Raw genomic sequence first — 16,637 nt, forward strand, 5'->3', positions numbered from 1 at the left:
CAATCTGAGGCTGATATCTCGAGGACTCCTTTAGAAATAGAAATGGAAACTGTAGGCAACGTATTCTAAAAGCTCAGTTGCCCCAATTCCTAAAGCTATTTAATCTCAAGAAGTCATAAAACAGATGTGGGGAGAAAAAGGCAATCAAGAAGTAGTTAGTACAAATGTTCAGTCTACTATCCTCAACTTTAAATGCTGGGTTAAAATCAGACTCTGTGGGAATGATAAATACCAAATGCAAGATAACAGCTTCCACAGGGAAGAGAGAGGAATGGGATCCGGGAGCTCAACTGTATTTTTAATATATATATTTTTTCTTAAATTGGGTAATAGGGTTATAGGTCTTCATTATGTTGTTGTCTATACATTTTTGTGTGCCTGAAGTATTTCATAATTTTAAAAAATCTGAGGTTGGAAAAGAATCAACCCTTGCAAGGCTGTTTGATGGGGGAATTCTCAGGGGTCAGTTAAGGGGCAAAGAACAAAGGTGATTAAAACATTGCCAGTGGGTCAGAGTGGGGAATCAAGGCAGAATGCCTGAATTCAGGACAGCTGGATCTGGGAGAATTAAGACTGAAAATCCAAAGGTCTACGGCTGTACTTCTAAACATTCTTCTGCCCCCGATACACCTGAGGGACAGATGCATACCCATCAGTAGTAGTAATTTTCTATCTGGTGGTTTCCTCTACGGAGTGAGGAAGAGGGAGGCGGCTCCCAGGCTGTTCCCTCCACCCGGGGCTCCTCCACAGCTCCTTCTACAGAAGCTCTTGCCCACCATGCGGGTCTCAACTCAAACGTCAATTTCCAGAGAGGCCTTCCCTGATCTCCCAACACACTCCCGCATTGTTATTCTCCGTCCCGGCAGCTTATTTATTTTCTTAATAGCACTATTCACACTCTGTAATTCTTTTTATTGAGCTTGCATATTTGTCCGTTTCTCCCACTAGAACTTAAGTCCTGTGAAGGAGGGAAGGTACACATCTTATTTTCCGTGGAATCTCCAGGACCCACCACTGTGCTGGGTATATTGGAGAGGGTTAATAAATATTCATGGCATAATTGTATGCGTAATAAATGAGAAAAGAAACACAAGTGGTCAGATACAACTTATTTTTCACAAGCTGCTTCCAAATGATCACCTCTTCATCACAAACACGTTTTTGGTAAATTTCTTGGGATTTTGTCAAGGATTTCTGTCCACTTCAGGGTTCTATGATTTTTGTAGCTCTTCTTTCTCTCCCTTGGGAATGTGACAGCAATCACATGTCTCTGAGACTCTGGCACCGCTTCCACTCTCAGTGGTCCCTTAACAAGCACCTACAGTAGTCTGGGGTCTGACAGATGACCCTCTTAGAATAACAGTGCAGAGACTAAAGCAGTGGTTCTCAAACTTGACCAGGCATCAGTATCACCTGGAAGGCTTGTTAAACTAAAGATTGCTGGCCCCATTCCCAGGGTCTCCAATTCCACAGGTCTGGGGTAGGGTCCAAGAATTTGTATTTCTGATAAGTCCACAGGTGACATTTATGCTGCTGGCCCAGGGGCCCCACTTTGAGAACCACAGGACTAGAGGAACCAGCCAGCAGACGGTCAGGAGGCCCAGGATCAGGTCCAGCTGAGCTGACAGCTAGCAAGCCAAGGGCAGAAAGACTGGGTCAGTGACTGGAGCGATGAGCCATGAGCCATGAACTAACAGCCTGTTCGAACCAGAAGGGACCCTCTGGTCCACTGAATCCATAGCTTTCATTTTACAGAAAGGACAACTGAAGCCCAGGGAAGACGAGACTTGCTCAAGGCTGGTACTAAGTGGATGGCAGGACTGGGGCTGGAAGTCGGGTCTCCTGACTTTCAGTCCAGTGCTCTTTCCAACGCAGTGGCAGAGTCTTCTCAGGATGGTTTTGAGTTGAGTGAAGCTAAGAGTTACAAGCAGAAATGGGACCCTCTGCTGCCTGATCACTGGCTGAAGCTTTAAAAAGCTTTGTTGGGGCAGCTCTGTGACTGGCATCAGTATCCTTGCTGAGGGTACTCACCCACTTCAGGGGGAGGCTCCAGAAAGACTGGTGTGGCAAGGCCTTGATAAGTACTTGAAATTCCTTACGGGGTCTCATTTTGGTAATTTTGTTTCCCGGGCTTCCCAAATGATGTCAATGAATAACAGAGTTTTCTCGTATCTCCAGAAATCAGGGCATCGCTGAACAGATGCATTATAATTTTTGAGGAGATAGTTTTTAGGAGGGGCTATTTGAGGAGGGCATCATTTGATTTGGGGCTACCTGACCACCACGGGTCATATTTTAACGAAGTGTTGAGCCTAACGTCACCAGTGCTTCATGAGGCTGGCTGCCACTTGGGGGATGGGAGGGAGTGCTCAAAGTCCCAAGACCACACCTGGGCCCCTGGAGGGAGGTGACTGGTGGAGGGAATCTGTGGGAACTGGTTTTCTTGGAACTTCAGTCCTGCTCAGACACTCACCATAGAGATGAGGTCATATTTGTAATGCCTACTTGTATGGGACTTAAAATTTTTAAGTTCTAAATTTCCTGAGACAAAACTCAACATGATTATAACCAACGTATAGTCACATTCTTGGGAATTAATAGTATGCGAGGAATTATATTTCTTCTGAAGAAAGTGAAGTATACGGGGGAGACTAACGTCCCATTGATTCCAGAAGACTCTTTTGGAATCAAGAAATGATGTCCTGATTCAAAACTGGACGCCCCCGGTTCCTTGTTACTCTTATTTAGGCAATGTCTCCATATTTCTGTGATTCACATGTTCCTACACATCTGTCACCCTCTCCACGTGTGTTTACTTGGGATGCCATGTTCTCTCCTGGCAGGGGCAGGGGGTGCTCTCTACACAGTGGACAAATAAAACTTGGGTTTCAGGACACCAAACAACACTTTACCAAATAGCTAACCTTTCAGAAACATCACTAGTATTGTTTACTAATTTTTTCCCTGCCCATCTTTGCAGCTGATTATCGCTATAATTGGGTGGAATTGAGATAAAGTCAAGAAGCTGGCAGGATTAGAGAAGAGTGCATTGGCCACACAGCTCTCACAGAAGCTCTGAAGGATGCTGGTCACTGCTCACACCTCTTCAGGTACATTGTCATGAGTGCTCTTGTTGCTTCTAGCAAATATCCCCTTAGTAAGGAAATAAAATTGAGAAATAAAGAGATCAGCTACTCCTTTTTCAAAATTTGGGAGATCCAAAGAAAAGTGTGAGAGGATATACACCAAACAGCAGACAGTGGTTCTTCAAGGGAGGGTGGAAGTGGCGAAGTGGGGGAGCTTTCATGTTTTCCATTGATAAATTTCTGTACTGTTTGTCACAACGGGCAGGTGCATGCACTCTTGGGCGCTCAATAAATATTTGTGAATTAGCGAGTACAGTCATTTTGAGACATAAAAACTATATATAGTATAATCCTAATTTTATATAAAATATAACAAACATATATCAAAATGTGATACTATACGAATACTAGTTTCCTCTGTGATTGTAGGTGATATTTTCTTTATGCCTTTCGTGCATTTCTGTATTCTTCGAATGTTTGCCAGAAATGTGTATGACTTTTATTTTTTGCCTTTTACAAACTACACGTGGAGTTCATGGATTCTTTAGCAAAAAGCATGATTCATACATGGTGAATATGTAGATTAAAATGTAGATGTCTCCTTCTGCCCGCTCTCTGCCTCATCCCACCTTACACTTCCACGAACCTGCCCAAAGCAACTCCTGCCAACAGTCGGCAGTGAAACCTCTCAGCCTGCTTCCTTGCATTTACATCACCATGTTCAGGAATCAGCTGAGATGCCGTTACCTCAGAGAAACCCTCCCTGTTTGGTTAATGTATAAAACCTACCCCTGACCCCACATCACCTACCTTGTTTACTTTCCCCACAGCTATTGGGGCTGTCAACAGTACCGTGTTTATGTTTGCTTATTTACTTCCTTAGTTGGTCTTAGCCCACCAGATTGTAAACTCCATGAAGAAGGGACCTTGTCTTGTTCAGCAATCCCCAATGCCTCAAGTAGTACACGGTTCACCCACAGTCAGAGTTCAGTAAACATTTGTTGAATCAATGAATGAAGGAGAGGAATGAATGAATGAATACACATAGAAATCTGTGTTTATAAAAACAACTGGGATTATACTGTAAGTATTGCCCTGTGAATTACTTTTTTCTCAGTAAATACTATGTCGTGGAAATGTTTCCATGCCAGTAATGAGGTCTACCTCATTCTTTTTAATGGCATCATAGTATTTCACAGTTCATTCAATCAATACATAATTCACTTATTCAACCAACAAATATTTACTTTGTGTCCTCTATCTGCACAGTTCTAGGCTCTGAAGATACAGCAGTGAACAAAATTGAATAAGTCCCTGCTCTCATGGTGCTTACATTCTAATGGGGGCAATAGATAAAAACTGAATAAATGAAATCCATGTGTTAAGAAGATAAGCAAAGCAGTAAGAAGGGCAGTGGGTGAGAGGCAGGGTGTGCTATCTTAAACAGGTGACCAGGGAAGGCCTTGCTGAGCAGAGATACTAATCAAGTGAGGGTGTGACCCATGAGACACCTGGGAGGAGCATCCCTGCGGTGGGAAGAGCAGACTTCCTGAGGAGGTGGAAGAAGAAGGAAGTCAGTGTGGTTAGTGCAGAGCAGAGGATGGAGAGGTGGCACCAGCCATACCACGCAGGCCCTCGTAGGGAGGACCTGGCCTGGCATGTTTGGATACTCTGTGAAAACTAGAAGAGAGGGCAAGAGAGGAAGCAGGGAAAAGAGCTGGAGAGCTGCAGAGTCCAGGCAGGAGACGGTGGGGCTGGTGTCGAGGGGTTCGAGCGGTGGTGGTGGAGGCATTGAGACGTGTCCATGGAATGTGCTGATGGATTAGATGGGGGGTGTGACAGAAGGAGAGGTGTCAAGGATGTTCCCAAGTTTGGCCTGAGCAACTGGACAAATGATACTGCCATTTACCGAGAGGCACAGTGTACACACACTCCACTGATTTACTCAACTGTCTATAGATAATATTTCGGATATTTCTCTATGTTAGTTATGGACTTGGAAAACCCAACATATTTTTTTTTAAAGTGGGACAACAGGAAATGGAAACATGCAAATAATATGGCATTCTGTAAGTCGAGTGTGCTAATAAAGTACACTAGCTTTAACTGAATGAAAACAAAACCCTAATTCCTTTCCCTGATCATGAGGTTAACATTCGAATATTTCCAAGCAGATTTAAGCAACTTGATTGTTTTTCTATCTTTATGGCTAGCTGCATAGAAAATTCTGAAATACACCCGAGAAAACATGTCAGTGGAGTCTTTCAGTGATAAGAGATTCTCGCTGTGCAAATCCACAGAGAGGTGTGCCTGGGATAAAGGGCTGTGTTCCTGGTGAAGGGGAAGCTCATTTACAAATACGGAGGCGGAGCAGCACAACCAGGCATCACGCGAGACTACTTACCTCTTGTTCTTCAAGAACCAGCAAGTCCTGCCAAATGAAGTTCGAAAAGTTATGTCCATGCTGAATGGTGGTCATTTTATGTTGACTTTCTGTGAAAGCCAAGCTTCAGTCTACTGACATTGACACCACTTTTCTCCCCTTCGAAGTGCTTAAAATATTCAAATTTAGCTCTACAGATTTTTATACAATACCTGGTCATTTAGGAAAGGCATCTTATACCACAACTATCGGGAAACAAAGATGATGCACAGCAGTGGGAAGAAACACACAGATACCTAGGTTTCTCTAACCACTTAAAGCTAGCTTATCATATGCCGCTTCTGGGAAGATTTCGCCCGAGAAAAATGTTACACAGAAGGGCAGCAGAAACAGACAAATAATATTTTAAAACAGCATCAGCCACCTTCCCACTTGTGGTGGAAAGATGCCTTCTTTAGAGTGCAGGTGGTTTATTTTCTGTTTACCTTTTGGATCCAGTGTTTTGTAAGAACTCTTTTCCCTACACTGGAAGCCTGTTGCTCAAGCCTTCCTAAGGGAAATCTACAGACACCTGATGACAGCAGGGGAACTCCTGCTGGTAAGTTGCACACACACACACACACACACACACGGATGCTCACACCCACAGAGGATGGAGGGAAAGCTCATGAATGGAAGGGAGAGTGTGAAAGTGTCTTTTGTTTGGTGAAAAACAGTGCACAGAGTTATGATATAAATAGGCAGAAGGTTGCTGTATCTCGTTTTCTTGTCCTGTCTCATTTTGTGGGAGAGAGAAAGCAGATAAGGATGGCCAGGCAGGGGTGACCTCTCTGGGCAGAGGGATCTGCTCAGCAGCAAGACGCAGAAGGAAGCATCCAAAAGCCTCGTGGGTTTTGGCGCCAGTGTCTGGGGGTCCAGGCTCCAAGGAGGAAGGGATTGAGTATGATAACTGGTACAAATTAAGTAATAAGGGCACACTGGTACTGAATTTATAATTCTAATTTGTTTTTAAGGTGGCTATAAGGAACTACTATTAAGCACATTATGGCTTAAAGTTGCTTAAAGTTTAACCTAACACATCCATTTTTGCCTCAGTTCCTTCTGGGGTTGAGTCAGGGTACAAATACTATTTTAAAAATTAAATTAGAACAAAAGACATGGGAATTCACAATTCTATACATTTCTGGTAAGCTAAGTTGAGAGCCAGGAACTTATCATAAAAGCTAACTGTATCGTGAAGGTATATACACAAAGATCGCTCACGCTTCCATCCATCCTTCTCATACTGCCTGAATTATTTCCCTGAAAAGCAGATTTAAGCATGATGCTCCTTTGCTTAAAGATTCTACTGGCTCCCCGCTGTCTCCTGGATAGAGTCCAGCCTGCCTCTCCAGCCTCTTCCTGTGTCACCCCACCTGGCATGCCAACTCCTCGAAGCTCAGCTCTAACACACAACTGTCACACCATTAGTGATGGCTGTGTTTATACGTTTCAAGGGGATGATTTCAAAGCGAAATTGATTGCAACTGCAAGACAAAAGTTTGGCTGACATTTTTCGGATGGACTGTTACCTAGTTTATGACTCTAAATTTTTTTTCTCCCAAGGCAGACTGCTTTCCCTTAACAGTAAGTCCTAGGACAGCTTTCGGGACATCTTCTATCCTCTGAATTTCTGAAAATGACAGACTCCCAGCCTCTATCTTTGACTGCATCAGAATGTCGGGTGGGAGGTTCTCCATGATAAGAACCGCTGGTGATTCTGGTTGGGATCCTAGGCTAAGAATCACTGATGATTTGTCAGTTCTAACACTGTGATCAAATTTATACAATTATGAAGCACAAAATTCTCTGTTACCTTTTGTATCTCAGGATGAAAAATTTCCCTGGGGCCTTTCTCGAATTTGTCCAGATTCATGGCACTGAAATAGAATGGACAGAGTGAGCCGCAGTGTGGTGGAGACTTAAATAATGTGGAGCCAGTCTCAGGTCTTCAGGAAAGCTAAGTATCATCTCCTAGAAAATCACAGCTGGATTCCCTGAAGGGCCACAGGAGGTGCAAACCAACAAGGAGTGATCAATGAAGGGACACATGCGAGTAGCCAAGCGCAGTGACTGCACCCTGAGCACGCTCACCCAGTAAGAGAGGGAGGGGGGATTGAGAGCATCTGTTTCAGGCAACCTTGACTAATCTCCATGATGCTTACTTTTATTTACTAAAAAAGTGATTCACTGACATTTACATAGCAATTAATGATGAAATGTAACTAAGATGACCTGACGTGTCTTTCTTCCTTTGGCAATTCCTCTCCCATTTAGGGCAAAAGGCTGTCCTTAGCAGGATTGTTCTTTTATGTTTTGCTTTGGACAAGCAACGTGAATTTCCTTGAGCTAAGTTCCCCTAGAGGTAAAACAAATTGGACTAGACGTTGTCTAAGGCCTCTTTCAGCAAGAATCCTCATATTTGTAAATGAAAGGTAAAGATAATAGCTAATATTTACAGCGTATTCACTATACGCCAGGCACCCTGCTAAATGCTTTACATGGATTTACATGGCTTTACATGGATTATCTCATTTAATCTCTATGAGGCAAGTACTATTTTATCCCCATTTTAAGGATGAGTAAATTGAGGCTCAGAAGTTAAAGAAATAGTCCAGGATAACAACGCTGTGAAGTAGTGGAGCCATGATGTGAACTCAGGCTTATCTGACTCCATAGTATTTATATTTTAATTTCCTTTTCAGTTTCCAAGTTCATGATTGTAACAAACAGAGATAAAATATTTTCTTCTGGGCTTCCCTGGTGGCGCAGTGGTTGAGAATCCACCTGCCGATGCAGGGGACACGGGTTCGTGCCCCAGTCCGGGAAGATCCCACATGCCGCGGAGCAGCTGGGCCTGTGAGCCATGGCCGCTGAGCCTACGCGTCCAGAGCCTGTGCTCCGCAACAGGAGAGGCCACAACAGTGAAAGGCCCGCATACCGCCAAAAAAAAAAAAAAAAAAATATATATATATATATATATATATATATGTTTTTTTTTTCTTCTATTGGCAGCAACTGTAGACGTTTTATTCTTCGCATCTTTAAAAATACTCTCTTGCTGCAGCTTCCTCTGGCTATAAGTGGAGGACTGAAAAGTGAAGGCCTACTCAGACAATTAAATGAAATTACAACTCAGTGAAATCCCTGGTCTTTAAATATACAGAAGAAAGGAGCTGGAGAAACTTCATTTTAGAAGAAGAAGAAGAAAAAAGGATTCACAGAAATTTAAGCCCATATAATTCAAACTATTGCTCTCAAAGCAAGTTAAGATTTAGAAGCAGCAAGATACTTCTGTGCTCAAGAAAAAGGTTAACCTCTGCACTGATGCCCTCTTAGCTCGGGCTTCAGACTGGCCAGGAGAAAGATCATGGGGCCTGGGGAGAAGGTCTGCAATCTGAAGACGAAGTCAAGCTTGAACGTGAGATATGAAATGTTTTACTTCTTAATCCTTGGACCCTTTCATCAGCCAATTGCAATCCCTAACTGACAGTCAAGTTTGTCACTCTAACAGACATTCTGGCAAGTACGAGTCGTGGGTGGGAACATCAAAAACACCACCTCCTGCCACCACCTAGTTGCAGATAAATAAAGACTAAATCACCAGGCCACTAGGATAAGGTCTCAGACTCACACAGGATGGCATTAGTGATTGACAGCCCAAGCCCTGGCATCACACGAACCCAGGTTTAATTCCCAGCTCTGTGGTTTACCAGCTGTGAGATCTTTGTCAAATCTCTTCAACTCTCTGAGGCTCCGACTCCTCCTATGCGGAGTGGTGGTAGTAATAGATCTACTTTATGGAGCTGATTTAAAGATTCCCCAAGAGAATGCTTGTCAAGCGTTTAGCACAGCACCTAACAAACAGAAGCTACTGTTACTATGATGTAACATCTTAGCTGGTGACAGAGCAACAGGCCGACCGACCTGCGTGGTGGCATTCCCGAGGGGAGGCTGCCACCCGACATGGGGGAGAGATGAGAGGGAGGTGGAAAGATGGGAGCACGAGAGGCAGCTGAGCACCGAGCAGCGAGCGGTTCCTTCCATTCACTTAACTTTCTGTTGGTTAAGAATAAGCACGTTCTTCTCAGAGAAGCATTTGCTGACATCTGAGTTCTATTTCAAACCAGAAAAATGAAAGGAAAAAAATTTCTTGATTTTCTTTACGAAACCAAAATATTTGCCTGCGTGCCGGAAAAAAGAAGCAGGTGACGCATGCAGAACACAAATGCTTGAGAGCAAAGCTCGGAACCAGCCGGACCTGGACTTGCGCCTCAGTCCTACTATACACAAGCAGTGTGATCTTGGCTTTGTCCTTCTGGGCCTCTATTTCCTCATCCATAAAATGGGGACAATAACACTATCTGTCCTATAGGGCTGCTGTGACGATTCAGTGAGGTAATGCATGTCGAGAGCTTAGCAAAATGTTGAGTATAACGCCAAGGTCCAAGGAAATAGCAAGCTGACATCAGAATGATCACAGGAAAAACCCATTTATGGGTGCCAGGTGGGTTATGGGTTTCTGCTCATTCGTACTCACCTTAAGATGGACTTCACAGAGAGCGTTTTTGTGGGGCTGTAGGGAAGGCATATTTTCTGGGTACCCTGGAAAGTCAAAACAGCAAACCAGTGAGAAGTCTGGCAATTTCCATCTCTGAGAGAGTCTTACCTGGTCATTTAAAAGAAACCCATACCCAGTCTTTCTCATTTTTCTTCATATATATAAATACATTTTATGTTAGAAAAACTCTTACTGAGGTTCGACAGCATCTTCCACCATTCCCCCCTACCTGGCATTTACGCTTTTCTTTTCTTTTTTTTTTTTTTTGCATTGGGTCTTCGTTGCTGTGCATGGGATTTTCTCTAGTTGCGGTGAGCGGGGGCTACTCTTCGTTGCTGTGTGCAGACTTCTCATTGTGGTGGCTTCTCTTGTTATGGAGCACAGGTTCTAGGTGCGCGGGCTTCAGTAGTTGTGGCATGCAGGCTCAGTAGTTGTGGCACACGGGCTTAGTTACTCCTTGGCATGTGGGATCTTCCCGGACCAGGGATCGAACCCTTGTCCCCTGCATTGGCAGCCGGACTCTTAACCACTGTGCCACCAGGGAAGTCCCGGCATTTATGCTTTAAGCATTATTTTTCAGCTTCTGGACTGCTGGGTCCGCACTGTCTCAGATGCTGTGATGAGCAGATGAGCCGTCTGAACCAGACGAGAAGGGGGTTTGGTCTCTGAGCCAAGAATTGGATCAGCCTCAAAGATCAGAAGAAGAAAACTGTCTCCACACATTCAACAGGACCCAAATGTGATTCCTCCAGGTCAAAGAGTTTTTAAACTAGAAGTCACCCGATTCTTTCAGAGAAGTTTTCATAATGTGTACTTTTATATTTGTCTGTGTTTACTTATTTAAAGTCTGTTTCTTCCTCTCTGCATGAGTACCCATTGTGACCAACTCATAGGAAGTACTCAATCAATACTGGCTGAACGAAAGGGAATGAAGGAAGGATTGCCTGATGGCTCAGTCCCACGTCTGAGCACCCAGGAGAGATGAGGGCTAGTCTCTTTTACAATCTCCAAGAAAGAGACAATACAGATTTATAATTCACAAAGGATTTATACTACATACTTATTTAGCAAAAGAGATTATGATGCAGTCCACGTATAAAATTCCCTTTCTAACTATGACTAATAATAACATCGGCAGCACAAACAGCTAGAAAAGGGAAAGGACATTCCTTGTAGGAATCAGGCAAGTTTGTTCGTGTTTTCGGGACACATCTGCAAACTCATGTGTCTGAGCCCTGACCAATGGCACGGAGTGGAGTTCCCCAAACTTTTCAAGCCCATGATCTCTTTTGGCAAACTAAACTTTCACACCCAGGGCCCTGGAGAACTGGGTATTCTCACCCCTGCTCCAGGCTGGGGATGAGTATGTCTTCCCAGTTATGTGTCAGAAGTTGCACTAGGTAGAGCCCTTCTTTTGGATTTTCTACTAGCCAAGGAAATTAGGTTGAGCTTTTTCTTTTTCTTTTTTTTTGTAGTTTGCAGTAGATTTAAAAAAATTTCTACATATAAATATTATGATAGGAATATGCATTTTCAAATTCCACATGACCCACCCACTGAAACCTGAGTTAGTCCTGTGGCCTTGCTTTTTCACCAGCCCCAGCTTACCTCATACTGTGGTCACCTGTGTGGGATGCCAACCCATCTAGAACAGGGTCTTGAATCTGACCTTCTTGCTTGTCTACCTTTTCTTCTCACCAAACACACCAAAGGCAGCTTTTAAGAGAAGACCGGGGCAGCTTTGGGGGGAATGTATGGAGTGGGTGAGGGAGGATCAGCCCTGCCTGGGTGCTGGTATCATCGTCACAAGCTGCTGAAATGGATGTGAAACCCAGGGCTCTTGGGATTGTGGATCTGTATTTTTCTTCACTATAAAGGGGTAAAGCTCTTGCTCCCCATCATTTTTTTTTGTGGCTTTCCAGGGTTGCTGTTCTAGAAAAAACACCTTCCAGTTCTCTGTTTTCAGTGGAACCAAAAAATGCACAGGGAGAGTCAAGTACACGTGCATATCAGGCAACACTAGGTGTGCAGAGCAGGACACAGAAGTGCACGTCCACATTACCCCATTTAGCGCGCGCGCGCGCGTGCGTGTGTGTGTGTGTGTGTGTGTGTGTTTACGGACAGATGTCGAGAAGGACACTGCAGTGATTATCACTGGGTAGTTGGATTTTTTTTTTTTTGATCCTCTTCTTTTTCACCTGCTGTATTGTCTGGATGGAATTTTTACAAGTGTGAGTCATTTTTTCTCTTTGGGTTTAGAAGGAACACAGCCAGAGATGTGCAAGACAGTTTCTAGCAGGGTTTATAGTTTAGCTGTGTTTCTGTTTAATGAGAGAATGTGAGCTCACGGGGGGAGGGAGGGAGCGCTGAGTCACCTGCATTGTTGGATTCCCCACAGCCTCCAGCGCTGGCTTTGGGCCAACAGGGGCTCAATAACTGGCCCTGACGCTGATGTTCTGCTTTGATGTGTTCATCTCCTCACTGCCCTTCAGTGGGCAGCAAACACCTACCCAGTCCTGCACATAATTTAGGGCCAAGAGAAGAGGCTCTGGATTTGGGCATTGGCACTTCTCAGAAGAAGGGGATTAATGCTCCTTCTGCCCACCTCATGCTGCCTCCACGGTGGTCCTGGGTCTCAATCCCACCTCCCTGACTTCTCTCACCATCCAATAGTCATCCCCAGAAGGCTCCTGTTTCTCTTGTATTTCCTGTTCCTTCTGTCTGGAACGTCCCCCCACCCCTCCCCCTACTCTCTATGTGGCTGGTTCCCTTTCATCCTGTGGGTCTCTTTCAATGTCACCTCCTCAGGAAGCGTTCCCTGGACGATCTCACTTTGGCAGGCCTCCGTATCGTTCGTTCTCTGTCTTCGTTTCCTTCAGAGTGCTCATCACAATTTATAACGTAATACAGACAATATCTTTGGAAATTAAAATAAGTAAAACTTCCCCTTGCCTTTGCCTCACTCTTCCTGCCCCAGTACCTGGCAACTGTCCCAGGTGAGGAGGTGAAGTGACTGTTTTCTGAAGGAAGAAGATAGGACTGAGAAAATCTCTTCCGGAAGGAGGTAGCAGAAGTGCGACACGGACCCTTGCCTCGGTGGAAGGAAGGAAGAGGAAGACAGGGAAGCTGAGGGGTTAGGTGCTGGGGCCCTTGACGCCTCCGTTCCAAGGGCAGGCCTTGATAGGGGTAGGGGTGGGGAAGCACATCAAGGTAAGACCTGGAGGCACCTGGACTAGAGGCTCACTTCCCAGGCATGGCCTTCCAGAGGAGTCCTGAAGTCCAGGTAGAGCCTGTCTGAACACAGTGAGGGGCAGTAACTCGGTAGCTTCCAGCAAGGATGGCCAGCAAGATTAGAGACCCGAGCCTAAGGCGACGCTCCCGCCTCCTCCCGTCTGACCCAGGGCTGAGAGAGTGCAGTGCTTCCGAGAGGCTCGGCAACCGGCAGAGACCTGGGATCAGGTGAGAGCGTTCACATGTGCAGTGACTTCACTACACGGAGCAAACGGCTGGGACACGGACTTCAGGGACAGGTGCTCTTCAGTGACCCCCCCAAAAGCCGGAGGAGACCAGTTACACCTCAGTGGTTGCTTCTCCACAGCAGAAACCAGAAAGAACCCAGAGGGCCCCGTGTGGATCCCAGGTCCTCCTCTCCCACCACCATGAGGCCTCAGAGACCCTCTCTTCACATACCCAAACATTTACTTCAGGAGAAACAGGGCTAGGGAACTGAAATCGGAAAGGCTGATTATTTGTCCAAAAGAGACAGAGTCATCCGAAGACAATATTTAAGCCAGAAGAGACTGGAATACTGTAATAGGCAAACATAAGAAAAATAAGTAAAAAAAAAATGGAGGGGTCCAGAAAACAGCCTTCCTGGTGCAGAAGGTAAGAGGCTTTGGACGAAGGCACCAGCCCTTCTCAGTAGGTGACTAAGGAGAAGAGATGATCATGCACTTGGGGAAAACTGGCACCTGTTCTCCAGCGTTATCTTCTAAAACTGACGCTTAAACTTTCTTCAAGGATAACCATGCTGATGGCAAGACTGACCCCAACTGCAGTGGCATGGGGAGAGGGGTAAGGCCAAAACTTGTCTGCAGGAAATAATTCACGAGTAAGACCTAACTATTTTAGATCAGATTTTTACCTTAAACCTGCTTAAAGAAAGAAAAATTTCTGAAACATAACACAGAAGTTTATATAAATAGAGGTAGCAGAGCACACTGGTTAAGTTGGACTTCAATTCATTAATTATTAATCATTTCATGAATTCATTCAACAGATATTTATCAAGCTCCTTCTATGTCCCAGGCACTGGGCTTGCTGGTGGGAATACTGAGGACAAAGCAGTTATGTCCCCTCCTTTCATGGAGCTCACAGGAAAGGGAGAGTGAAAGCATGAGTCAAAGAATTACATACAGAATTAGTTATGTACAGTGGTGACAGCTCAGCATGCAGTCCTGGGTTCTGCCTGGTCTGCCACCTCCCTCAGTCATGTCATTTAAGTTCCCTAAACTATAATAACACCTATGCATTTGGAGGACTTACCTGGCATACACTAAGTGCTCAATAAATGTTAGATTTTATTGTTATTACTAGTACTAGTTTTAATCATCACAAAAAGTTCCTAGCCACAGTTTATTCTGTAGTGGTTCCTGGAAATTCTTTCTGGGCTTTTTGAAGTTGCTACTTTATTGCTATATAGGTATGCATGCATGCAAATGTGTGTGTATGTATGTGTGTATAAAAAATTACTGTTCCTTATGGGGATATATGTATATGTATAGCTGATTCACTTTGTTATAAAGCAGAAACTAACATACCATTATAAAGTAATTATACTCCAATAAAGATGTTTAAAATTTAAAAAATTAAAAAAATTTTTTTTTCATTATTGTTCTTTTAAGTTTCTGCTAATTTCTTTTCCAAAAAGAGCTACATAGCAATTTTTTTTTTTTTTTTAACTGTACGCAAGCCTCTCACTGCTGTGGCCTCTCCCCTTGCGGAGCACAGGCTCCGGACGCGCAGGCTCAGCAGTCACGGCCCACGGGCCCGGCCGCTCCACGGCACGTGGGATCTTCCCGGACCGGGGCACGAACCTGCGTCCCCTGCATCGGCAGGCGGACTCTCAACCACTGCGCTACCAGGGAAGCCCTACATAGCAGTTTTGATACACTATGTAGCTGAGATAAAAATCAGCATGCAGGGCTTCCCTGGTGGCGCAGTGGTTGACAGTCCGCCTGCCGATGCAGGGGACATGGGTTCATGTCCCGGTCCGGGAAGATCCCACATGCTGCGGAGCGGCAGGGCCCGTGGGCCATGGCCGCTAAGCCTGCGCATCCGGAGCCTGTGCTCCACAACAGGAGAGGCCACAGCAGCGAGAGGCCCACGTGCCGCAAAAAAAAAAACCAGCATGCAGAGAGGGCAGAGAGCAGAAGCAAGAAGAACTACAATCCTGCAGGCTGTGGAACAAAAACCACATTCACAGAAAGATAGACAAGATGAAACGGCAGAGGGCTATGTACCAGATGAAGGAACAAGATAAAACCCCAGAAAAACAACTAAATGAAGTGGAGATAGGCAACCTTCCAGAAAAAGAATTCAGAATAATGATAGTGAAGATGATCCAGGACCTTGGAAAAAGAATGGAGGCAAAGGTCGAGAAGATGCAAGAAATGTTTAACAAAGACCTAGCAGAAGTAAAGAACAAACAAACAGAGATGAACAATACAATAACTGAAATGAAAACTACACTAGAAGGAATCAGTAGCAGAATAACTGAGGCAGAAGAACGCATAAGTGACCTGGAAGACAGAATGGTGGAATTCACTGCTGCAGAACAGAATAAAGAAAAAGGAATGAAAAGAAACGAATACAGCCTAAGAGACCTCTGGGACAACATTAAACGGAACAACATTCACATTATAGGGGTCCCAGAAGGAGAAGAGAGAGAGAAAGGACCTGAGAGAATATTTGAAGAGATTATAGTCAAAAACTTCCCTAACATGGGAAAGGAAATAGCCACCCAAGTCCAGGAAGCGCAGCAAATCCCATACAGGATAAACCCAAGGAGAAACATGCCAAGACACAAAGTAATCAAACTGACAAAAATTAAAGACAAAGAAAAATTATTGAAAGCAGCAAGGGAAAAACGACAAATAACATACAAGGGAACTCCCATAAGGTTAACAGCTGATTTCTCATCAGAAACTATACAAGCCAGAAGGGAGTGGCACGATATACTTAAAGTGATGAAAGGGAAGAACCTACAACCAAGATTACTCTACCCAACAAGGATCTCATTCAGATTCGATGGAGAAATCAAAAGCTTTACAGACAAGCAAAAGCTAAGAGAATTCAGCACCGCAAAACCAGCTTTACAACAAATGCTAAAGGAACTTCTCTAAGTGGGAAACACAAGAGAAGAAAAGAACCTACAAAAAGAAACCCAAAATAATTAAGAAAATGGTCACAGGAACATACATATCAATAACTACCTTAAACGTGAATGGATTAAATGCTCCAACCAAAAGACACAGGCTTGCTGAATGGATACAAAAGCAAGACCCAT

At 44.4% G+C, this 16,637-nt stretch overlaps 1 protein-coding gene across 2 annotated transcripts in view; it reads right to left on the reverse strand.

Moving 5' to 3' along the window:
* GARNL3 (GTPase activating Rap/RanGAP domain like 3) overlaps positions 1 to 16,637 on the reverse strand; it is a 153,095-nt gene that overhangs the window by 48,696 nt on the left and 87,762 nt on the right. For both annotated transcript variants that reach the window (XM_082656442.1, XM_082656441.1), the window contains 3 exons: positions 10,049 to 10,113; positions 7,325 to 7,388; positions 5,491 to 5,517 (listed from right to left, as the gene is read on the reverse strand). In XM_082656442.1, coding sequence (XP_082512568.1) covers positions 5,491 to 5,517; positions 7,325 to 7,388; positions 10,049 to 10,113 — 156 coding nt within the window. The remainder of the gene's footprint in view (positions 1 to 5,490; positions 5,518 to 7,324; positions 7,389 to 10,048; positions 10,114 to 16,637) is intronic.

This window comes from Grampus griseus, assembly GCF_964374135.1.
Source record: "Grampus griseus genome assembly, chromosome: 6".
NCBI classification, from domain to species: domain Eukaryota; kingdom Metazoa; phylum Chordata; class Mammalia; order Artiodactyla; family Delphinidae; genus Grampus; species Grampus griseus.